The following is a 25,371-nucleotide window of genomic DNA, read 5'->3' on the forward strand; positions in this document are numbered from 1 at the left end:
ATAAATCGGTTCTGTGATAATGATTCTGTTGCTGTAAGTGATAATGTAACAAAGAAAGAGGTCAGTGTTTCTCATTCTCAAGATAGAGGTCTAGAGGTAGGACTGTCAGTCCTCCATTGAAATATAAGGATTATGTCTGTTAAAAAAATATTTCATTGTTTATTTATTAATATATAATGTTTCTGTTTTTTTGCTGTTGTTGTATTAGTTTATTGTTATAGAACAGAGATGTGATGTAATATCTCTTTAAGGTCTTGGAATTGTCAGTTAAGTTCGGTTGGAGGTGTTCAGTTGAAAAGGGTTATGCACAGCATGCAAATGTAAAGACTGTGCTCGGTGGAATAGTGATTAAAGTATACTATTCTTATGTCAAAAAATTGAGATGTTTTTATTATAAAACACATTATAATATGCTAATGTGCCCATTGTATAATAGCCCGAGACATAAATTTCTGGAGCCTTTAATTATTTCTAGGGAAGGGTGCACCCCTGATCTTTTAATAGGGGACCTCTTGGCAGATAAGCAAAATACAATTACAACTGCGGTGGCCAATTTTGCTCTTGCTGCCAAAAAGATTAGAGCCAAACATGTTAAGTCGTAAACTCACTAAATCCTGGCACGTAACTGTGTGATGTCTGGTTATAAATGCATTTTACTGTTTTAATGTTTATAGTTCGCTATGCAATGGCTTATGGCTGAAAGCAAATAAAGCAATTGAATTGAAAAAAAAATAGTTAGGTATTTCAGTTTTTATTCTGTAGGAAACGAATACTGATTTTTTTAAAACTGATACTGATTTTTCTGCAATGACCAACTGGTTTGACAATAAACTATTATATGGGCTGTATGTGTTTATACATCTGCAGTGTGTGTGTGTAGTCTTTCCAACAACCCTGTGAGGTAGGGTTGGAAACCAAGGCAGCTCACAACAAGAAATAAAGCCATTTAAAATCCAATAACCATAAAGCAAGAATAAACAGTTGGAAAACAGCCTAAAGAGGCATGATTCTGAATTGTGGGTTGGGTGAATGAAGTTTATTTATTTATTATTTGATTTATATCCCGCCCTTCCTCTCAGTAGGAGTCCAGGGTGGCAAACAAAAGCACTAAAAGCACTTTAAAACAGCATAAAAACAGACTTTAAAATATATTAAAACATCTTTGAAAACATTTTTTTGAAAGCTTTAAAGAAACATTTTTTTTAAAAAAGAAAAGGCTTAAAAACATATTAAAAAGCAATTCCAGCACAGACTCAGACTTGGATAAGGTCTCAACTTAAAAGAACAAATTGAAAGAACAAGTTCCTTATCACTTATTTATTATTATTTATTAAATTTATTAGTCGCCCATCTGGCTGGTTGTCCAGCCATTCTGGGCGACGTACAAGATAAAAAACAATACATTAAAACGTTAAAATTTAAAACCGTAACAGTAAAAACCTAACCCACCCCAAAAGCCTGCCTGAAGAGCCAGGTCTTCAAGGCCCGGCGGAAGCTCATCATAGAAGGGGCATGGCGGAGATCATTTGGGAGAGAGTTCCACAGGGTGGGGGTCACTATTGAGAAAGCCCTCTTTCTCAAGCTCTACTTGAGGCTGTAGTTCTCTGCACACTTCCCAGTTTGAGTAAGCCCCATTGAATACATTGGGACTTGCTTCTGAGTAAACAAACATTGGATTGCACTATAAATATATTTAAAGACTGTGTAATTCATAAACATATTTGAGAGTCATGTTTATATAAATATTTCTTCGTACTGTGTCCCAATAAGTATTGGATTTCACACTATGGTTGTAGATGATTTTTTCCTCTACATTTTAAGTGTGCCCTTCTTCCTGGGGGTGGTCGTGGTTCTCCATTGTTTTCATCCTGAGGGGAGGATAGGCTGAGAGATGGTGAGTAGCACATTTAAGGTCTCTTCACCTCCCCCCCTTTTTTATTTGTATTTATTTTATATTTCTCCAATATCTTCCCCTGGCTGTTTTTATGTATTTTAAATATTTTTAGATTAAATCAATAGGAATTCATAATTGTGAACCTCCCTAAAAGCAATTTACCTATCCTTTCGGTTTATCAGAGCTAAATACATTACGCTGCCCTTGCCAGGCACATCTGCTCGGCACTGACCTTGGCAGCTCTCAACACAGTATTAACCCCATAATCGTTGTTTCTCCACTGTCTTGCTGGAACACTAGACATCAGTGCTTCTGAATGGCCTACACGTCTATGGGTATAGGCAATTCCCAACCCCCCCGCAGCCTCTTGCACTGAAGCTGACAGCCCTGGATTTCTCTGTGGGACTGGATAGACTTTCCTCCGATCCGCCGCTGCCACCATTCCATACAAACTGTTCAGCCTTGGTTACTTTGCTATTCCCCCTGGTATGTGTTTCCCAGCAGAAGGAATCAGGCTTTTGTTTAACCAAGAAATATTTATTCAGTATTAGAAATAACAAGATTGCTGAAGGAATGTTTCACAAGCATATGGTTTCATCTATATTCTGTTATGTACTTGACTTCTTACTAATTGCCTCAGAACTCCGACTCACTCTCAACAACACCAAACACCATCCACCTCCTCAATTCACCACCCAATTCACCACCCCGATTCAACTGTCATTCTTCCATTTATACTCCCAGCCATTCAAATGCTCAGCCAATCATTCAGCATTCTACTGCTCATGTACTCCCCCTCCTCTTTCACTCCACTTACCACATGTCTTCTATATAACCAGCACTTACCATATTTACAATATAAGCAGGAACATCACAGTCTGCCCCGACCCACTTCAATCTAGCCGCAGATACACAGCCTTGTCGTGGCTTCTACTGAGTTGTAGCTGTTGCAGAGTAGCCAAATTAGCGAAATATAGCATCTGAGTAAGCTTTGTGTTTTGAATCCTGGCTAAATATTACACCTTCCTTGGAATTAGTCAGACTGAGACTTTAAGCTTCAAAATAAGAAAGAACTACTTTATTCTGGAGGTACATACTTGATAGGAAAGAGTTCTACATCTAGCTAACCAGCAAAGTTGGAGATGCAAACACTAAGCCTAGTGTTTGCCCTGATGCTGTGTGAAGAGAGAGCAGACAAAGAGAAGATCCAGATCTCTGTCTCTCAGGAGAAGGAAGAAGAAGAAGCCGAAAGATGTAGTCAACACCCTGAGAATATCAGTCTAGCAGGAAGGGAGAACAGCAGGAGATCAAAGGAGAGGTAGTAGCCTAGCAATCAGGAGGTCTCCTCCCTAGCTACCCTTTTTAACCCCATGCAGTCGCAGCCCACCAGTTGAGTTGAACCACATATTCCAACACCCCTTCTCAACAAGAACTTAGTTCACTCTGCAAGGTCCATCTTGCCTCATAGCTTCTGGTGTCACAGTTTGCCCAACAGCTTGGCAAATGCATCAGCTGTCATCTCTTCTGTTGAAGGGTAGGTCATCTCTAGAAGTCCTTTAGGTAGTGGAACTTCACATCTAGATGTCGTTTAGGTAGTGGAACTTTGCTGTGCTTCACCCGAAAACTTTGTCCTTCTGATTCCACAAGACTTATGCAAGCTTGATTGTCCTCAAGTATTCTGATAGGCTCTGGTTCAGATATGCCCAAGTCTCCCAGAAGCTTGCGTAGCCACAGCATTTCCTTGCATGCTTCATCAGTTGATACATACTCTGCCTCTGTAGATGAGTGTGCTACAGTGTCTTGCTTTCGACTTCTCCAGCAGATAAGTGACTGCCCATAGTAGAACTGATTTCCGCTGGTTGACTTGAGATCTTTGACGTCTCCAGCCCAGTCAGCATCAGAGTATCCAAGAAGCTTAGGATCTTGAGTAGCTGATAGCTTTAGTTTTACTTTTACGGTGCCTTTCAGATATCTTGCCACTCTCTTCAATGCTTCACAGCCTTCCTTGGTTGGCGAGCTGGTTTTTCTGCGAAGGTATCCCAGTGCTTCCGCCACGTCTGGTCTGGTTATTGCGCCGATGTACAGGAGTTTTCCTATAGCTTGTCTGTAGCTTTCGTTGTCTTCCCAGGGTTTGGTTTCAAGTATCCTACTTCCATCGGTGTAGATGCTGGATGTGCATCCTTCAGTCCTAGACTGCTCTGAATGACACAGGAGGAGGGTCCCTTTTATTCCTCTTTTAGTCCTGGAAGGGACATCAAAGGTCATCTAGCCTATCCCTGAGTTGGGGTGGGGAATCCATCCCTGGGGACAGGTGGGGGGAGCAACCAGCCTCTGCATAAAACCCTTTACAGGAAGGGGAGATAGCCACCTTCTGAAGCAGCCCATGCTACACATTTCAACCAGGATCACACCCCTTTCAACAACATTTCTGGCTTTTTCAACATTCAAAGCATTTATACATCTCTTCCCTTGAACGGATTCTTTGATGTGCCTTAAGGTAGCCATTCTGACGAAAGGTATTTCAACACTCCAAGTATTTATCAGGTTTGTCCGCTATATGATTTCTGTGATGCAAAGTAAGGTTGCTACTCTGACTGAAGCTCTTTCCACACTCCAAGCATTCATAAGGTTTGTCCCCTGTATGAGTTCTGTTATGCAAAGTAAGTTTGCTACTCCGACTGAAGCTCTTGCCACACTCTAAGCATGTAAAACGTTTGTCCCCTGTATGAGTTCTGTGATGCAAAGTAAGTTTGCTACTACTCCCGAAGCTCTTTCCACACTCAAAGCTTTCATAAGGTTTGTCCCCTCTGTGAGTTGTTTGATGCAGCGTAAGGGCACTACTCCACCTGAAGCTCTTTCCACACTCAAAGCATTTATAAGGTTTGTCCCCTGTGTGAATTCTTTGATGCAAAGTAAGGCTGCTACTCCGACTGAAGCTCTTTCCACACTCTAAGCATGTAAAAGGTTTGTCCCCTGTATGAGTTCTGTGGTGCAAAGTAAGTTTGCTACTACTCCCGAAGCTCTTTCCACACTCAAAGCATTCATAAGGTTTGTCCCCTCTGTGAGTTCTTTGATGCAGCGTAAGGGCACTACTCCACCTGAAGCTCTTTCCACACTCAAAGCATTTATAAGGTTTGTCCCCTGTGTGAATTCTTCGATGCAAAGTAAGGCTGCTACTGTGACTGAAGCTCTTTCCACACTCAAAACATGTAAAAGGTTTGTCCCCTGTATGAGTCCTGTGGTGTAAAGTAAGTTTGCAACTCTGACTGAAGCTCTTTCCACACTCTAAGCATGTAAAAGGTTTGTCCCCTGTATGAGTTCTGTGATGCAAGGTAAGGTGGCCACTCTGACTGAAGCTCTTTCCACACTCCAAGCATTTATAAGGTTTGTCTCCTGTGTGAGTTCTTTGATGAGAAGTAAGGCTGCTACTCCAACTGAAGCTCTTTCCACATTCCAAGCATTTATATGGTTTGTCCCCTCTGTGATTTCTTTGATGAGAAGTAAGGGCACCACTCTGACTGAAGGTCTTTCCACACTCGAAGCATTTATAAGCTTTGCCCCCTGTGTGAATTCTTTGATGTGAAGAAAGGCTGCTACTGTGACTGAAGCTCTTTCCACACTCGATGCATTTATAAGGTTTGCCTCCTGAATGAGTTCTTTGATGCGAAGTAAGGGCGCTATTCTGACTGAAGCTCTTTCCACACTCAAAGCATTCATAAGGTTTGTCTCCTGTGTGAATTCTTTGATGTGACGTAAGGTTGCTACTCCGACTGAAGCTCTTTCCACACTCTAAGCATGTAAAAGGTTTGTCCCCTGTATGAGTTCTGTGGTGCAAAGTAAGTTTGCTACTACTCCCGAAGCTCTTTCCACACTCAAAGCATTCATAAGGTTTGTCCCCTCTGTGAGTTCTTTGATGCAGCGTAAGGGCACTACTCCACCTGAAGCTCTTTCCACACTCAAAGCATTTATAAGGTTTGTCCCCTGTGTGAGTTCTTTGATGCGAAGAAAGACTGTCACTCCGACTGAAGCTCTTTCCACACTCAAAGCATGTAAAAGGTTTGTCCCCTGTATGAGTTCTGTGGTGCAAAGTAAGTTTGCAACTCCGACTGAAGCTCTTTCCACACTCTAAGCATGTAAAAGGTTTGTCCCCTGTATGAGTTCTGTGATGCAAGGTAAGGTGGCCACTCTGACTGAAGCTCTTTCCACACTCCAAGCATTTATAAGGTTTGTCTCCTGTGTGAGTTCTTTGATGCAAAGTAAGGGTGCTACTCCGACTGAAGCTCTTTCCACATTCCAAGCATTTATATGATTTGTCCCCTCTGTGATTTCTTTGATGAGAAGTAAGGGTGCCACTCTGACTGAAGGTCTTTCCACACTGAAAGCATTTATAAGCTTTGCCCCCTGTGTGAATTCTTTGATGCGAAGTAAGGCTGCTATTCTGACTGAAGCTCTTTCCACACTCGAAGCATTCATAAGGTTTGTCTCCTGTGTGAGTTCTTTGATGCGAGGTAAGGTTGCTACTGTCACCGAAGCTCTTTCCACACTCCAAGCATTTATAAGGTTTGTCTCCTGAGTGAGTTCTTTGATGCACTGTAAGGGCGTTTCTCCACTGGAAGCTCTTGCCACACTCCAAGCATTTATAAGGTTTGTCCCCTGTGTGAGTCTGTCTCTCCTCTTGTCTCTTTGCTCCATCTTGACTCCTCAGTTTCTGCTCCTGCACCTTCCCCTCATCTTTTTCCAGTGTTACTTCAGATGTTTCTCCCTCAGCCTTGACACCCCAGATGTATCCTGAGGGAATGAAAAGAAAAGGAGATAAAATGCTGTGGAGAAATCCTGTGAATATATCATGATTTGTCCTATGAAAACATATCTCTTGGAGCTCTGTTGATATCATATTTGACTGTCAAAGGTTGAGGCCTTGTATGGAGTTATTTCAGCAGTGCTTGGTAACAGGTTGTGAGAAGAGATGTAGAGAGAGACAATTTTAACAATAATCTGTGCTCTTGTTCCTCCATTTAAGGTGGACAGCCCAGTACTTATGCACAGCTAGAATGTCCAAACTTAGGATGGATCCTATCTGAGAGGAACATGGTGCTTTCCACTGCCCAGAGGGCAGCTTGCATCCCCTCCCTCCCAAAACGTTAGCCCCCTGTTACCTGCAACACAAGACAGTGCTGGAAGATGACACTCTGCAAGCTTCTGCGGAAGAAAAGTGGACAAGTACGAGTAGCGCTGTGACTAATGGCACAGCTGGGTCAAAGCCAAAAGGAAGACCAGAGGCTGATGCGCACAGATGCGAAAGGAGAGTCCAGAGTTGTACAAGGTACATAATAGGAACATCGCATGTGAGAAGCATGAACCAGGAAGTTAGAAGATGTCAAGCAAGAAATGGAATGCATCAACATTACAACAGCTGGTGTGAGTGAATTAAATAATGGGAAAGGGACAAAATATTTTATGCAAGAAATCATAAATGAAGAAGAAATGGCATTGCTCTAATAGAGAGAAGTGACGTAGGAAAAGCACTTAGGAGCTATAATGAAAACCCATCAACATAACCATCATCTCAGTCTATGCTCCAACGACAGACACAGAAGAGGAAACTGAGAGATTTTACACAGAAGTACAGGAAGAAATTAAAAGGAAATTTAGACGGAGGGATGTTGAATAATCAACAGGGGAACACACTGATTGATTGAGGTAAAATAAAGGGAGGATGGAAGCAATACACTGAAGAACTCTGTAAAAGAGATGCAAGGATGACAGATTCATTCATGGAAGAACCATATAATGAAGAACCAGAAATTTTAGAATGTGAGGTGAAAGCTGCTCTTAAAATACTTGGAAGAAACAAATCACCAGGAATAGATGATATACCAATAGAGTTGCTACAAGCTACCGAGACTGAATCTGTCCAAATTTTGACAAAACTTTGTCAACAAATATGGAAAATAAAACAATAGCCCACAGACTAGAAGTGTTCAATATCCTACTCCAGAGAAAGGGGATCCCAGGGAATGCAGTAAGTTTTGAACTATTGCCTTAATATCCCATGCAAGTAAAGTGAAGGCTCTTACCATATATGGAGCGAGAAGGGCCAGATGTCCAAGCTGGTTTTAGAAAGGGAAGAGGTACCACAGATTATATAGCAAACATACGTTGGATAATGGAACGGAGCAAGGAATTCCAGAAGGAAATCGCCCTGTGCTTTATAGATTACAGCAAAGCCTTTGACTGTGTAGAACATGATAAACTATGGAATACTTTAAAAGAAATGGGGGTGCCACAGCATCTGATTGTCCTGATACACAATCTATACTCTGCACAAGAGGCAACTGTAAGGACAGAATATGGAGAAAACTATTGGTTCCCCATCGGAAAAGGTGTGAGAAAGGGGTGTATTTTATCACCCTATTTATTTAATCTGTATGCAGAACATATCATAGGGAAAGCGGGATTGGACCAAGATAAAGGAAGTGTGAAAATAGGAGGGAGAAATATCAATAATTAAAGATATGCAGATGATACCATACTACTAGCAGAAACCAGTAATGATTTCAAACGAATGCTGATGAAAGTTAAAGAGGAAAGCACAAAAGAAGGATTACAGCTGAACCTCAAGAAGACTAAAGTAATGACAACAGAAGATTTATGTAACTTTACAGTTGACAATGAGGACACTGAACTTGTCAAGGATTATCAATACCTCGGCACAGTCATTAACCAAAATGGAGACAATAGTCAAGAAATCAGAAGAAGGCTAGGACTGCGGAGGGCAGCTGTGAGAGAACTAGAAAAGGTCCTCAAATGCAAAGATGTATCACTGAACACCAAAGTCAGGATCATTCAGACCATGGTATTTCCGATCTCTATGCATGGATGTGAAAGTTGGACAGTGAAAAAAGCAGATAAGAAAAAAAACTCATTTGAAATGTGGTGTTGGAGGAGAGCTTTGCGGATACCATGGACTGCAAAAAAAGACAAATAATTGGATGTCAGAACAAATTAAACCAGAACTATCACTAGAAGCTAAAATGATGAAACAGGTTATCATACTTTGGACACATCATGAGAAGACATGATTCATTAGAAAAGACAATAATGCTGGGAAAAACAGAAGGGAGTAGAAAAAGAGGAAGGCCAAACAGAGATGGATTGATTCCATAAAGAAAGCCACAGACCTGAACTTACAAGATCTGAACAGGGTGGTTCATGACATGCTCTTGGAGCTCGCTGATTCATAGGGTCGCCATAAGTCGTAGTCGACTTGGAGGCACATAAGAACATCAACAGGTGGCCAAAAAGGAAAAGAAAAAGATTTTGAGTCTGATAAAGAGGGAGGTGGTAAGTCTCACCCCTTGATTGATTGAAATTTTATTCCAGTCGACTGGAATTATGGCAACCCTTTGAATAGGGTTTTCATGGTAAATGGTATTCAGAGGTGGTTTTACAATTGCATTCCTCTGAGGCTGAGAAGCAGTGACTGGCCCAAGGTCACCCAGTGAGCTTCATAGCTGTGTGGGGATTCAAACCCTGGTCTCCTAGGTCATAGTCCAACACTGACCTGGGGGATGAGCAGGCAGGGGGGAGGCGACTGGGTGGGTGGGTACCAGGCAGAAGGGAAGGCTAACCAAGAGGTCTCCTGTTGCAAGAACACCTGCACTTGGCTGACTTTCTCTTCTCCTAAAGATACAGGATCAGTCTCAGGCCCCGAACCTGGCAACCCTACCTCCCACCCAAATTTAAACCAAAGCTGTCCCTCGCCACATCCACACCAGGCCTCTATTACACTTGGGCAGTCCTGGGAATTGTAGCTAGTAAAGGGTGCTGAGAGTTGCTAGGAGACTTGAGCTCTGTCAGGGGATTGGAGTCTCCTCTCAGCACCCCTCACAAACTACATTTCCCAGGATCCTCTGGGAGAAGCCATGATTGTCTTACATGGAATCAAAGTCTGGAGTGGGTGGGGCCCCCTGATTAGCCAAGCCCAGCAGCTGTGAGTCTGGCTTTTAGAACTCTGACAGTTGGTTCTTACTGAGCATGCCCGACACTATCATAGGGCTCCAGCCAAAATTTATTAAATTAATTAAAAATCAGCCAGGCATTTTTTCAACTGCAGTAGATGAAGGTCAGAGTATGGGGCAAGGTCAGTATTAGGATTACAGGGACTCTGTGAACATGGCTGATTTTTCATGAAATTCAACATATTTTGAGAACTCTGAGAGAAAAAAGTCCAAAAGGGCTCTGGGTTTTTCTCTCTCTCTTTAGCCTTTCAACTCTTGATTCTCTCTGACTGTTTTATGTATCACCATGAAAATGGGGAGTGCTGTTAAGCAAGCATTTCTGAGTTCAGGACTATAAGATTTGTAAGGTTTTGTTTTGAAATGAGCTTATGGGAAGCATCAGAATGGCTTGGGGTGTATTTTCAATTTAACATTGTGGAAGGTGAAAAATCCACACTGGCTACAGTACAGCACTCTCGTGGCTGTATAATACAAGGAAGATGGAAGCAATACAATGAAGAACTTTACAAAAGAGATGCAAGGATCACAGATTCATTCACGGAGGAACCATATGATGAAGAACCAGAAATTTTAGAATGTGAGGTAAAAGCTACTCTTAAAATACGTGGAAGAAACAATCACCAGGAACAGATGGCATACCAACAGAGTTGCTATAAGCTACTGAGATGGTATCTGTCCAAATGTTGAGAAAAATCTGTCAAGAAATATGGAAAAGAAAACAATGGCCCACAGACTGGAAGCGTTCAATATATATACCAACTCCAAAGAAAGGGGATCTCAGGTAATGCAGTAATTTTTGAATGATTACCATAATATCCCATGCAAGTAAAGTAATGCTCAAGATTCTACAACAAACACTACCATATATGGAGCAAGAAATGACAGATGTCCAAGCTGGATTAGAAAGCGAAGAGGTACCACATATCTTATCGCAAACATACATTGGATAATGGAACAGAGCAAGGAATTTCAGAAGGAAATCACCCTGTGCTTTATAGATGATAGCAAAGCCTTTAACTGTGTAGATTATGAAAAACTATGGCATGTTTTAAAAGAAATGGGGGTGCCACAACATCTGACTGTCCTGATGCGCAACCTATACTCTGGACAAGAGGCTACTGCAAGGACAGAATATGGAGAGACCCATTGGTTCCCAATAGAAAAGGGTGTGAGACAGGGGTGTATTTTATAACTCTATCTATCTATCTATCTATCTATCTATCTATCTATCTATCTATCTATCTATCTATCTATCTATCTATCTATCTATCTATCTATCTTATATTAGATCTATATCCCCCCCTTACTCCCAGCAGGAGCTCAGGGCTGCAAGGCAAAATGCTAAAGACACTTTAAAACATCGTAAAAACAGACCTTAGATTATATTAAAACAAAACAACATTAAAAACATTTTTTTTAAAAGTGTTAAAACATCTTTTAAAAAGGGTTAAAACATATTGTTAAAATAAATATTAAAAAGCATTTCTAACACAGACACAGACTGGGATAGGTCTCAACCTTAAAAAGGTGGCAGAGCAGCTTTTAAACTGACTGATGGGGGAAACCCGACAGCAGCTGAGGAAGGTCTGGTTCGGAATAAACCTCCCCCCTGGGATAAAGACCAAAGAAATGATGAAATTTTAAAAGGGGTAGGCCTAGAAGTAGGCATTGTGAGAGCAGGGGCACAGGATATCAATTCAGAAGGGCAAAATTACCACAGGCCAAACCACAAGTGCCAAAGACACTTGAAGAGAGACATTGCTTACAAGTGCCTGTACGCTAATGCTAGGAGCCTCTGACCAAGATGGGAGGACTGGAGTGCTTGGTCTTAGAGGAGAGCATTGATATAGTGAGCATAACGGAGACCTGGTGGAATGTAGAAAAACAGTGGGATACGGTTATCCCTGGATATAAACTATATCGGAAGGACAGAGAAGGATGTATTGGTGGTGGAGTCGCTCTATATGTGAAAGAAGGCATTGAATCCAGCAAGCTTGAAGCCCCCAAAGAGGCAGACTCCTCCACAGAATCGTTGTGGGTGGTGATTGTAGGCTGTTGGAAAGCATAATGCTCTGTATTTTCCAGAAAGACAAGACAGGGTTAAAACTGTGCAGCAAGCCAAGGACAAACTGCAGCTGGCACAGAGCCGTGTATGTGTATAAAGCCTTGGGAAAAAGAAACCAAGGTGTGGGGGTGTTAGTTGGAGGAAAGAGACTTGTATCGTGTTAGTTATTTGCCTACTGAATCAGTAAAGATTCTCTTTACAAGAACTTGCTGTGGTGCGTCTTTACTCTGGGTGCATTGGGACACATCTGGTATTGCTTGGCACATCGCTTCAACATACAAACGCTACGCTAACAGTGATACCATGCCCCAGGAGCGATTTAATACTGGGAACGATCTATCGTCCCCCTGATCAAAATGCTCAGGGAGACCTGGAGATATGAAATTGAGGAAGCATCCAAACTAGGAAATGTGGTAGTAATGGGTGACTTCAACTACCCAGACATATGTGTTCCAGTCATGACAAAGAAGCAAAATTTCTACATATTCTAAATGACTATGCCCTAGACTAGTTGGTCATGGAACCGACCAGAGGGACGGCAACCCTGGACTTAATCCTCAGTGGGGACTGGGACCTGGTGCGAGATGTAAGTGTTGTTGAACCGATTGGGAGCAGTGACCATAGTGCTATTAAATTAAACATACACATAAATGGCCAATTGGAAAGAAAATCCAACATGGTCACATTTGACTTCAAAAGAGGAAACTTCACAAAAATGAGAGGACTGGTAAAAAGAAAGCTGAAAAACAAAGTCCAGAGGGTCACATTACTCGAAAATGCTTGGAAGTTGTTTAAAAACACTATATTAGAAGCTCAACTGGAGTGCATACCGCAGATCAGAAAAGGTACCGCCAGGGCCAAGAAGATGCCAGCATGGTTAACGAGCAAAGTCAAGGAAGCTCTTAGAGGCAAAAAGTCTTCCTTCAGAAAATGGAAGTCTTGTCCGAATGAAGAAAATAAAAAGGAACACAAACTCTGGCAAAAGAAATGCAAGAAGACAAGAAGGGATGCTAAAAAAGAATTTGAGGAGCACATAGCTAAGAACATAAAAACCAACAACAAAAAATTCTATAAATACATTCAAAGCAGGAGACCATCTAGGGAGGCGATTGGACCCTTGGATGATAAGGAAGTCAAAGGTGTACTAAAGAACGATAAGGAGATTGCGGAGAAGCTAAATGAATTTTTTGCATCTGTCTTCACAGTGGAAGATATAGGGCAGATCCCTGAACCTGAACTAACATTTGCAGGAAGGGATTCTGAGGAACTGAGACAAACAGTGGTAGCGAGAGAGGAAGTTCTAGGCTTAATGGACAATATAAAACCTGACAAATCACCAGGCCCGGATGGCATCCACCCGAGAGTTCTCAAAGAACTCAAAGGTGAAATTGCTGATCTGCTAACTAAAATATGTAACTTGTCCCTCAGGTCCTCCTCCGTGCCTGAGGACTGGAAAGCGGCAAATGTAACTCCAATATTCAAAAAGGGATCCAGGGGGGATCCCGGAAATTACAGGCCAGTTAGCTTAACTTCTGTCGCTGGAAAACTGGCTGAAAGTATTATTAAAGCTCTATTAACTAAGCACATAGAAGAACAAGCCTTGCTGAAGCAGAGCCGGCATGGCTTCTGCAAGGGAAAGTCCTGTCTCAGTAACCTATTAGTGTCATGAACCTGTAAGGGTTCCTGAGTATTAAAACCTTAAAAACAACGCTTTGGCTCAAGCAAGGGGCTCTGGGAGATTTTTCAGTTAAAAAAGACAGGCCTTTGCCAGTGTACAATTTTAAGTTTCATTTCCCAGCTGAAGACGGTTAGAAGAAGCCTTAACAAGCTGCACCTGGTTATCTCTGCTGATTACCAAGTGCCTGGTACCCAAGGTCATTTCTGGCCTTTGAAGTCAGAACACCCAGTTGGGAGGGGGGCCTGGAAGGCGCGAAAAGATGAGAAACATCTAAAAAGGAGTTACATCAGCCAAGCCCTGATTGGTCAGTTAATCTTGGGCCGTTAGGATGATTTTTCCTTAAGTATAGGGCTGGGGACCCATGGCCTTTGTTCTCTGTTCTCGGCCGACTTGGCATCAGAGTTCCAAACCTTTTTGCCTCATGGTTCCAGAGGGTTGCCTATGGGAGGTAACCTATGCCTGGTTCCATTGTTTTATGTTTAACATCCATCTCTCTCAGGAGAGGTGCCACTGCAACCAACTACCTCATGTGTAAGTAGTTAGGTAAGCTAGTTTGTTATTTTCTTGTTGTGTGTATGAATTCTCTTGTCTGTACCTAAACCCCTGTTTGGGTGTATGGTCTTAAAGGATTACTTGCTGCTATATATTTTATGTGCACTTATATATTTGAATAAAGCTACTTCTATTTAACCTGGTGTGTTCATTGAGAGAGAGGGTGGTCCTGGATTCAGTGTCTTGGCCATTCTCAGTCACGAACTACCAAAGAGGGAAGAAGAAGTTAAAAGCTTAATTCTATTTTGTGGGTTTTACCAGAGGATTCCTGACAAGGAGTGTAACGTTTGGCTCTTGTCTTTTTGGACCTTGGTTTAACTAGTGTCTGGACTCAGAGATCCCCTGGCTCTGAGTGGACCAGTAATCGGGGTGGTGGCAGCCTACCTTCTACCTTGTAAGGTTGTTGTGAGCATACACAGCCTTGGCAAGGGTGAAGTGAGTTAATTTGCTTCCAGTCCCATTTCCCTAAGGGTGAAGGGTGGGTCTGACGCATGATCCCTGTGCCTGGACGGTAGGGATTCATGACAATTAGAATTCTTTGAGAGTGTCAACAAGCATATAGATAGAGGTGATCTAGAATTTCTAGATATTCTAAATGACTATGCCCTAGACTAGTTGGTCATGGAACCGACCAGAGGGACAGCAACCCTGGACTTAATCCTCAGTGGGGACTGCGACCTGGTGTGAGATGTAAGTGTTGTTGAACTGATTGGGAGCAGTGACCATAGTGCTATTAAATTAAACATACACATAAATGGCCAATTGGAAAGAAAATCCAACATGGTCACATTTGACTTCAAAAGAGGAAACTTCACAAAAATGAGGGGATTGGTAAAAAGAAAGCTGAAAAACAAAGTCCAGAGGGTCACATCACTCGAAAATGCTTGGAAGTTGTTTAAAAACACTATATTAGAAGCTCAACTGGAGTGCATACCGCAGATCAGAAAAGGTACCACCAGGGCCAAAAAGATGCCAGCATGGTTAATGAGCAAAGTCAAGGAAGCTCTTAGACGCAAAAAGTCTTCCTTCAGAAAATGGAAGTCTTGTCCGAATGAAGAAAATAAAAAGGAACACAAACTCTGGCAAAAGAAATGCAAGAAAACAAGGGATGCTAAAAAAGAATTTGAGGAGCACATAGCTAAGAACATAAAAACCAACAACAAAAAATTCTATAAATACATTCAAAGCAGGAGACCATCTAGGGAGGCGATTGGACCCTTGGATGATAAGGAAGTCAAAGGTGTACTAAAGAACGATAAGGAGATTGCGGAGAAGCTAAATGAATTTTTTGCATCTGTCTTCACAGTGGAAGATATAGGGCAGATCCTTGAACCTGAACTAACATTTGCAGGAAGGGATTCTGAGGAACTGAGACAAATAGTGGGAGCGAGAGAGGAAGTTCTAGGCTTAATGGACAATATAAAACCTGACAAATCACCAGGCCCGGATGGCATCCACCCGAGAGTTCTCAAAGAACTCAAAGGTGAAATTGCTGATCTGCTAACTAAAATATGTAACTTGTCCCTCAGGTCCTCCTCCGTGCCTGAGGACTGGAAAGTGGAAAATGTAATGCCAATATTCAAAAAGGGATCCAGGGGGGATCCCGGAAATTACAGGCCAGATAGCATAACTTCTGTCCCTAGAAAACTGGTAGAAAGTATAATTAAAGCTAGATTAACTAAGCACATAGAAGAACAAGCCTTGCTGAAGCAGAGCCAGCATGGCTTTTGCAAGGGAAAGTCCTGTCTCAGTAACCTATTAGAATTCTTTGAGAGTGTCAACAAGCATATAGATAGAGGTGACCCAGTGGACATAGTGTACTTAGACTTTCAAAAAGCATTTGACAAGGTACCTCACCAAAGAATTCTGAGGAAGCTGAGCAGTCATGGAATAAGAGGAGAGGTCCTCTTGTGGATAAGGAATTGGTTAAGAAGCAGAAAGCAGAGAGTAGGAATAAACGGACAGTTCTCCCAATGGAGGACTGTAGAAAGTGGAGTCCCTCAAGGATCGGTATTGGGACCTGTACTTTTCAACTTGTTCATTAATGACCTAGAATTAGGAGTGAGCAGTGAAGTGGTCAAGTTTGCTGACGACACTAAATTGTTCAGGGTCGTTAAAACAAAGAGGGATTGCAAAGAGCTCCAAAAAGACGTCTCCAAACTGAGTGAATGGGTGGAAAAATGGCAAATGCAATTCAATATAGACAAGTATAAAATTATGCATATTGGAGCCAAAAATCTGAATTTCACATATACGCTCATGGGGTCTGAACTGGCAGTGACCAACCAGGAGAGAGACCTCGGGGTTGTACTGGGCAGCATGATGAAAATGTTGACCCAGTATGCGGCAGCTGTGAAAAAGGCAAATTCCATGCCAGCGATAATTAGGAAAGGTATTGAAAATAAAACAGCTGACATCATAATGCCGTTGTATAAATCTATGGTGCGGCCGCATTTGGAATACTGTGTACAGTTCTGGTCGCCTCACCTCAAAAAGGATATTATAGAGTTGGAAAAGGTTCAGAAGAGGGCAACCAGAATGATCAAGGGGATGGAACGACTCCCTTACGAGGAAAGGTTGCAGCATTTGGGGCCTTTTAGTTTAGAGAAAAGGCAGGTCAGAGCAGACATGATAGAAGTGTATAAAATTATGCATGGCATTCAGAAAGTGAATATACAAAATTTCTTCTCCCTCTCTCATAATACTAGAACTTGTGGACATTCAAAGAAGCTGAATATTGGTAGATTCAGGACAAACAAAAATAAGGACTTCTTTACACAGCAAATAGTTAAACTATGGAATTTGCTCCCACAAGATGCAGTAATGGCCACCAGCTTGGATGGCTTTAAAAGAAGATTAGACCAATTCATGGAGGACAGGGCTGTCAATGGCTACTGGCCATGATGGCTGTGCTCTGCCACCCTAGTCAGAGGCAGCATGCTTCTGAAAACCAGTTGCCAGAAGCCTCAGGAAGGGAGAGTGTTCTTGCACTCAGGTCCTGCTTGTGGGCTTCCCCCAGGCACCCAGTTGGCCACCAACCAGCCTGGAAGTTACCAGGACAACAGTGGTCAGGCTATCCCGGTCCAGAAACGGCCACAGCTGTCTCACCAACCAAAGGTGGTAAAAGGCACTCCTAGCCATGGAAGTCACCTGGGCCTCTAGTGACAAAGATGGATCCAGGAGCACCCCCAGATCATGGTCCCGCTCTTTCAGAGGGAGTACAACCCCATCCAAAGCAGGCAACTGACCAATTATCCAAACTCGGGAACCACCAACCCACAGTGGCTCCGCCTTGCTAGGATTTAGACTCAGTTTATTGGACCTCATCCAGCCCACCACCGAGTCCAGACAGTGGTCCAGGGCTTGCACGGCCTCTCCCAGTTCAAATGTTACAGAGAAATAGAGCTGGGTATCATCAGCACACTGCTGACACCTCACCCCACATCTCCTGATGACTGCTCCCAAGGGCTTCATATAGATGTTAAACAGCATGGGGGACAAGACGGTACCCTGTGGCACCCCACAGCACAACTGCCAGGGGGCCAAAAGACAGTCACCCAATGCTATTCTCTGAGAACGACCCTGGAGATAGGACTGAAACCACTGTAAAACAGTGCCTCCAATACCCATCTCACCAAGTCGGCCCAAAAGGATACCATGGTCAATGGTATGAAAAGCTGCTGAGAGATCAAGTAAGAATGACAGGGTCGCATTCCCCCTGTCCTTCTCCTGATAAACGTCATCCATCAGGGTGACCAAGGTCGATTCAGTCCCATAACCAGGCCTGAACCCAGACTGGGATGGGACAAGAGAATCTGTTTCATCCAAGAGTACTTGTAGTTGCTGCGCCACAACCCTCTCAATCACCATCCTTAAAAAGGGGGTATTTGCACTGGCCAGTAGTTGTCATAAACCAATGGGTCCAGGGTGGGCTTTTTCAGGAGCAGTTAGATCACCGCCTCTTTCAGGTGGGCTGGAATGACTCCCTCCTGCAATGAGGCGTTGACCACACCCTGGATCCACTTGGTCACACCCGTTTGGCAAGCTTTAATAAGCCAAGAAGGGCAAGGGTCAAGAAGACACGTTGCTGACCACATCATCGCAAGCACCTTGTCTGTGTCCTCAGGCCGCATCAACCGAAACCGTTCCGAAGAAGTTGCAGCAGACGTTGCACTGGACACCTCATTGGGGACTACAGTAGATGTGGAGGGGGCATCAAGACTGCTATGGTGGAGAGCAACTTTACCCTCAGAGTGCGTAAGTGGATGTGCCATAAAGGTGTGCAGTGTGGAGAAACTGGGTAATGCCCTCTGATTTAGTAGGGAACTTACACCTGGCGGGTAGGAAGAGGGAGGGAAGTAGCTCCCACCACTCTGCATCCTTTTCAGGATAAACATCACTCGCTAAACAGTTTGTCTGCCGGCTACCCTAAAACAAGGAGGGCAGGGCCACATTTCTGCTTTCCTAAATTAAATGGTGACCTTAATTCTAACAGAAAAGGAAACTGGGAGGGCTGGCAGAATAAAGGTATTGAAAGAATAACCCCACTATTCAACTATCATCATCATAAAAAACACAGATTTTCCCACAATGCTGAAGTTGGTTATCGTAAATGCATGTTGTTGTTGTTATGTGCCTCCAAGTCGACTACGACTTATGGCGAACATTTTGAACGAGAGCAAAGGGGTGAAGCCTTGCCAACAGCACGCAACTCGGGCCATGTGCTTTGAGCTCTGTGGAGCCAGTTCTGTGGAGTTCTCTTCCCTCTGAAGTGAAACAAGCCCAGACATTCTTACGCTTTCCAAGTTTGTTGAAAGGTTTTTGTCCCCCCTCAACAAAGAATTCTTAATTACTGTTTTTATGATCCTTATTAGGTCTTATATTCTGTTTTTTTATACATATAACTGCTGGTTTATAATTCAGTTATATTTTTATATATATATATTATTTTTCCAGTGAAGTTTGGCTTTTATTGGAAATGGTAAGTTGTTCTGAGGAGAAAGCTCCTCGAAAAGTGAGCAATAATTTTTTTTAATAAACCAATGAATATGCTGTAGAATGAGTCTTGGGTTAAAAAAGGGTTCATATAAAAACCTGTGCAAAACCTGAGCTGTGTGGCTTTGCCAGATAATATCTGTGCTGATGAGCTTCTAGCTCCATTTGATGCAGGGCTTAATGAGAAGCAAGACCCACCTTTGTTCAGAGGGGCTCATTTTTACAAGTAATGCTGAATTTGGCTTCAGGTAGGTGCAGCCTTGCAAGATCTCAGCTGCATGACTGCGAGACGGGGACCCTCTTGCAGAGCATGCATGGCCTCGGTTTTACTTTGGGCTTCAAGGAAATAAAATCCAAGAGCTGGAGAAGGAGGTATGAAGAAGCCCTCTTCGACTGTCTGCCCCCTTTCTTAAAGGAAGGACCAGCCATCAAGTAGTCTGCAAGATCCACAACCAGAAAAAGGAGTCTGTGGTTCAAATAGTCCCTGACAACGCAAGCAAGTAACCCAAACTACACCCATCACAGAGAATGGGAAGAATCCGGTGCTGCTGCAACTATTACCGATTCAAATTTTAATAGTCTTTAACTTGGAAATTAAGTGCCAGATATACGTGTTTGGGACAGAGGCTTTAGGTTTGAATGTTTGGGGCTCCTGCATTCCAAAATTCTTCTTAAGATCAATGGCCCACAGCCCTGTCCAGAATCCTGGGAGGGATGGGACCATTTCATCCTTCGCAACCCAAGGTCTGCGGAGGAACAGAAACTCTGAGGAACGAGATGTTGTGTGATTTTTAGGTGCAGAGGAATGGAGAGGGAAAAACCCTGAGAAGAACTGGTAGCCTAATGGGTCAGTCTGCCCTGGATGACATTATTCAGGAACAAGAGGGGTGGGTGGGGAATCTTCAGTTCCACAAAGGGCCCCACAACACTACCTGCTGATGTCTTCGCCTCCTCTTCTTTGAGACCCAGGATAAGTGGATCTTCTTCTTCTCCTCCCGAAAAGGAAATGAGGCCTAGCTCTTTCAAGGAAACACACAAGTTACTTTTGGCCAACCTTCCTCTTTACAACATGAGATGAGCTTGATCAAACCAAAGGTCTGTCTAGTCCAGCATCTCCACAGGGCCTGAATCGATGTGCATGGGAATCCCACAATCAGTCCTAATACTACTAATACAATTTATATCCTGCCCTTCCTTCCAAAGGGAATCCAGGGGGGCAAATAAATGATGAAGCACCAAAATCACTTTTAAAACAAAACATCTTAAAAAAACAAGGAGGACAGAAGGCCACAGCCATCAAGACTTGTAGCCCTTGACAGCCTTCTCTTCCATGCATTTCTCCAGCTCCCATTCAAGCCATCCAAGATGTCCACCAGGAGAACTCACCGCCTGATGGGCGACTCTCCCCTGGATGACATTACTCAGGAACAGAAAAATGCTTCCATCCCCAGACCAAAAGAGACTCCACAGCACAGCTAAGCACCAACCTGCTGAGGTCTCCTCCTCTTCTTTGACGACCTGGATAAACAGACTTTCTCCTTCTTCCTTACAGGAAGCGAGGTCTCGTTCTTTCAAGGAAACAGACAAGAGAAGTTACTTTTAACCACAACATAAAAAGTCAGGGATTCCATATCAAACAATTTCTACAAACTTAAAGCTAAGAGGAGGAAGAATTTTGAATTTGAACATTTTCATTTTTAATTCTGGGAGCGGGACAGGAAGAACCCCACTTAGAATCGAGGTAAAAGGATGAGATCCCTTGCCACTGTGGATGTAAATAACCCCAATAAATGCCACACCCATTCAGAAGGAAGCCCCACTGAGTCCAATGGGACACCCTCCCTGGTAAGTGCATTTGGGCTTGCAGATTAAATTATACCAGGTGTAGGGATCCTGCGGCTCTCCAGATGTTGTTGAACTCCCATCACCCATAATCATTGGCTATCCCTGCAGGAGCTGATGAAATTTGCAGTTCACCAACGTCTGGAGGGCCAAAGGTTCCCCTCCACTTTTTAGGGGGTCACCATATTATTTTATATTGAAGGGCTGGGGCCAAGGGGAAAGAGGAGTGCAGTCTGAGGAAGAAAGGGAGGGAATAAGGGCCTCATTGATACCCTGTCCCCAAGACCCCCCAAAAAAGCCTGGAGCCAGCCCGGCCCATAGGGGCCAACTAGACACACATGGGAGGCCCTCAAGGCAGAGAGCAAGGCAAGAGTGCATCTCCTGCTGCTGTCCCCGATTCTGCAGGTGGCCCATAAACATCAGGACTGGTGGCCCTTGAGAGCCTTCTCTTCCATTTATTTATTTATTCATTTAGATTTATATCCCACCCTTCCTCCTAGTAGGAGCCCAGGGTGGCAAACAAAAACACTAAAAACATTCTCAAATGCATCATTAAAAACAGGCTTTAAAATATATTAAAACAAAAACATCTTAAAAAGTAATTCCAACAGACACAGACTGGGGATGAAGCCATTTTTCTTAGCCCCTTTTAAAACCATCCAAGATGTCCACCAGGAGAATTCACAGCCTGATGGGTGACTCTCCCCTGGATGATATTACTCAGGAACAGAAAAAAGCTTCAATTCCCAGACCAAAAGGGGCCCCACAGCACAGCTAAGCACTGACCTGCTGAGGTCTTCTCCTCTTTGGGAACCGGAATAAGGAGATCCTCTCCATCTTCCAAACAGGAATTGAGCTCCGATTCTTCCAAGGAAACAGACAGGACTAGTTACTTTTGACCACAAGATATTCAGCCATTCCAAGTCAAGCCATTTGCAGCTAAGAGGAGGGATTGTTTGTTAACTCCTGCACCCCCTGAAGAGGACAGGGCCGTGTGGTCCCAGCAGGGTCAGCCTGGCACTTGGGAACATGCGCTCACTGGATATGACACCCAACCTGAACTGCCTGTTGGGGAGGGCACGGTGGAACTCAGCCAACCCAGCTGTTTTCATTTGGACAACATCATCTCATCACAAAGAGAATGAAAACCAGCCCTGGGAGCTTCGCCCTCCTCCTCCTCCTCCAAAAGGGAGCAGGGCTGCACTTCACATTTACACTTCTGGAGGAAACCTTTCTCCATGGAGATTAAGAGTGAAGCCACCACAAAATATTCGTGTCGCCAGAAATGCTCCCATAAGCTTTTCAATGTCGTAGCTTGAGAATGTACATGCAAATATCAATGCTGGCGTCGGGAAGAGACAGAAAAGGGCCAGAGTATATGGTTTGGATCTCTGAAAGGGAAATGATGGTGTGTTGCATATAAATAAATGCTCCCTTCCTAAATGCATTTTCTCTGAAAAACGTCCTATTGATTTTGATGGAGTCAACTTTGACGCAAGCATGTTTGGGATGGCAGCTTAATTTTAACTTCCAATTTATGATTCAGGTATAATTTGCATATCGAAAGGGCTCCAGCAATCGGGGTGGTGGGTGGGGCAGTGAGAAATTTGTCAGAGAGAGCGTTTCTCCCCCCACCCCCTAGTCCCCATAATCCATCTGTGGTACCAACCACGCAGATGCTGAATTAGACAAGATATGCAAAAGCACATAAAGTGAAGGTCTAAGTCAGTGGTTCCCAACCAAGGGGCCGTGAACAGTAAAGAAATGAATTATTTTTTTTTTTTAAAAGTCTTCACTCCTTCGACACTGTCTGCTTTCTGCTGCCGCTGCAGACGACACCTCCCCCTTGCTCCAAATGAGAGGGGAGGCCTTTTCTGAAGCTCCAGAGCATCTTTCAGGCGCACTAAGGACAGGCATCTGCCTATAAAATACATGGCAGATGCCAAAGGACGCTGAGGGTGGAGCTACCAGGAAGAAGAGGGGATTACTATCACTGATTCCTGTCTCCTTGCACTGCCGCTACTGGCAACAACCTTACTTAGAATGAGAGGAAAGGGCTTCTTGTGAAGCAAAAAGAAGCAAGCCTGCAAAGAAAGGCTGCTTTCCCCCTTCCTTCCTGGCAGCCAGCCTGCCTCCGTGGGGGGAGGGGGTCACAATTTTTTTTCAGCTCATAAATGGGGTCCCATGCTCATAAAGGTTGGGAACCACTGGTCTAAGTCATAGTATGATTCTGAAAAATATATGTAGAAAGGAATGATGGAAAATATAGTCTATGGCTGAGTACGGAATAATGTCCAATTTCCAATGCACCTGCAATTTTCCACACAGAGTGTGATGTGAACTGCTAGCTCTGTAGACATGATGTACATACACTCCCAATGACAACACAGCAATAAAAGGCAGAGGTGTGCTAATACAGAAATATAAAATGCAAGGATAAAATGCACAACACATCTCAAATAATTTGCCAAACGCGTTTTGACTTGAAGCAAGTCTTCTTCAGTGGCATCTATTTGGAGAGCTTCTCCAGAGAATCTTCCTCAACCGAAACGCACAACAATATGCGGAATGCAGCAACATTCTTGAAGGAACTGCACTAGGGCTGTCTTGAGAACTGGCAAGGACTTCAACTCCAACGCATGAGGGCAGGATCCAGGCGGGCACCAGTCCTGCTCACAGACTTGATTCTGCAAGCTGCCACCTCCGCCTCTTCCTAGGCCCCAAAGGCATAAACTGGGCAGAGGGAGGGAGGGAGGGAGAGGGACAGAGGACTCTCCCAAGCGCCGAGGGAGCAGCAATTCCCACTGTGGAGTTTGGACTACAGCTCCCAGAATCCCTGATAGGGAACTGACTTTCCACTCCACGCATCATTGGAGCAAATGCCCTTCAACATCTATCAGTTAAGAAAATGTGTCTCCTTACTGAAAGAGGCTCCAATCTCATAATTCTCCTCCATCGCTTCCCTGTGCGGAGCGATTTGGTCCAGATCCAGGAGATCCACTCCTCCTCCGTGAAATGCACAGCTGCTGCCTCCTCCTCCTCCTCCTCCTCAAAGGTCACCGGACCCTGGAAGAAGAAAATGCCCTCTGCTCAAGAGACGGCCTCTTCCACACAGACCATTGCGTCCATCTTGAAAGGGGAAGGGGAACAGAGTGTGCTTGAATCATTCACAGCATTCAAAGAGCACCTTCCTCTGTTTCCACGAAGCTCACAAAAACACAACCAATTTTCAATAATATCATCCCTGACCACTCTTCCCAGTTCCTGAAGCAAATGACTTTCTGATGATTACTTTATAATGAAATAAAACTGGCCTCTTCTCTAAAGTGAGCAGCTGGGGTGCAAAGCGGGAGGCTGACACCACTCTTGTCTACCTTGCAGGGCTGCAGTTTGGATGACTGAGATGAGCTTACTTGCTGGCCGCACATGTTTATTCAGACCTTCCTCCAAGGGCCCCAGAGTGGGTTGATGTAGGTTGATTTCCCCCTCCCCAACCTTCAGCAGCAGCAACGAGGTTGTACGGTCAGGAAGGCAAAGAGATAATTGTCCTAACGTGTGTGTGTGTGTGTGTGTGAGTGTGTGTGTGTGTGAGAGAGAGAGAGAGAGAGAGACAGTCTACAGTGGGGGGGGTAAGGTTTAAGGAGATCCCAATAAGAGGCAAAGTGCATTTGGGGGAGAGGGTAAGTAAGCACTGAGCTGGGGGTTCGACTGAATGGTCTCACAGGCCCCTTCCAACTCTATGATTCTACAAAAAGCGTGTTTCCTCCCAGGAACTACCGCAGTGCAAAAATGGGCTCACAGGAACACACTGTGGACAGAATGGACAATAAAACAGGCCCTACTTGTACGTGGGGAAAATATTGCTCACTTATTCGCTTGCTTACTCTCTTTTGAGGGATCTGCTTTCTTGTCCAAGGCGTTTGGGGAGGGGGACACGTGCCCTTACTCCCCTTTTGTCCTCACACAGCAGCCCAGTGAGGTAGGCCGGCTTTCCTAGCCCCGACACCCGGGGGTCTCCACTGCACCAGGGCGTCTCTTCCCACCCCCACTCCTGGGGAGAGGGCGCTTCAACGAGGATCGTGCAATGGAAGCGCTGCAGCTGTTCGGCCCCCAATGTTGCCCCTAGGTGGCATGCATGCGACTCACCCCCCATGAATCCCCGGGGGAGATGTGGGGGGAGGATCTCCCCCGTTTTTCACCCCCCAAAGGCAAACTCCTGACCTTTCTCACCCCACTGCTACACCTCTCTCTTTGTCTTGCGTCCTCGCCACGATCCAGCCTCCAGCCTCCTTCCTCCTCCTCCTCCTCCTCCTCTTCCTCGGAA

The 25,371-nt window shown here is 44.0% G+C and overlaps 2 protein-coding genes across 3 annotated transcripts in view; both read right to left on the reverse strand.

Moving 5' to 3' along the window:
* The window catches only part of LOC133381843 (zinc finger protein 501-like), a 67,463-nt gene extending 42,149 nt beyond the window's left edge, over window positions 1-25,314 (reverse strand). The window contains exon 1 of the mRNA XM_061621373.1: window positions 25,291-25,314. The gene's annotated coding sequence lies outside the window, so the exon portion shown is untranslated. The remainder of the gene's footprint in view (window positions 1-25,290) is intronic.
* On the reverse strand, window positions 1,388-25,371 carry LOC133381802 (zinc finger protein 420-like). 2 transcript variants are annotated; one of them, XM_061621268.1, is made up of 6 exons: window positions 25,269-25,371; window positions 23,970-24,113; window positions 21,834-21,911; window positions 20,693-20,773; window positions 20,138-20,224; window positions 1,388-6,682 (listed from the first exon to the last, which is right to left on the reverse strand). In XM_061621268.1, exons 2-6 carry the CDS (start codon window positions 24,001-24,003, stop codon window positions 4,416-4,418), a joined length of 2,547 nt encoding a protein of 848 aa, XP_061477252.1. In that variant the 5' UTR covers window positions 24,004-24,113; window positions 25,269-25,371; the 3' UTR covers window positions 1,388-4,415. The 2 variants fall into 2 exon arrangements, with proteins under 2 accessions (XP_061477252.1, XP_061477253.1); XM_061621269.1 differs by lacking the exon at window positions 20,138-20,224.

This window comes from Rhineura floridana, chromosome 3, assembly GCF_030035675.1.
Source record: "Rhineura floridana isolate rRhiFlo1 chromosome 3, rRhiFlo1.hap2, whole genome shotgun sequence".
Lineage (NCBI taxonomy): Eukaryota > Metazoa > Chordata > Lepidosauria > Squamata > Rhineuridae > Rhineura > Rhineura floridana.

Excerpts from the sequence above, each read along its gene's own strand:
- LOC133381802 (XM_061621268.1), bottom strand. The coding sequence starts at position 24,003 with ATGGAGGAGAATTATGAGATTGGAGCCTCTTTCA. Across the intron at positions 20,774-21,833 it reads AGAGGAGAAGACCTCAGCAG|AACGAGACCTCGCTTCCTGT; the intron begins GTCAGTGCTTAG and ends TTTCCTTGAAAG. Across the intron at positions 20,225-20,692 it reads AGAGGAGGAGACCTCAGCAG|AGCTAGGCCTCATTTCCTTT; the intron begins GTTGGTGCTTAG and ends TTTCCTTGAAAG.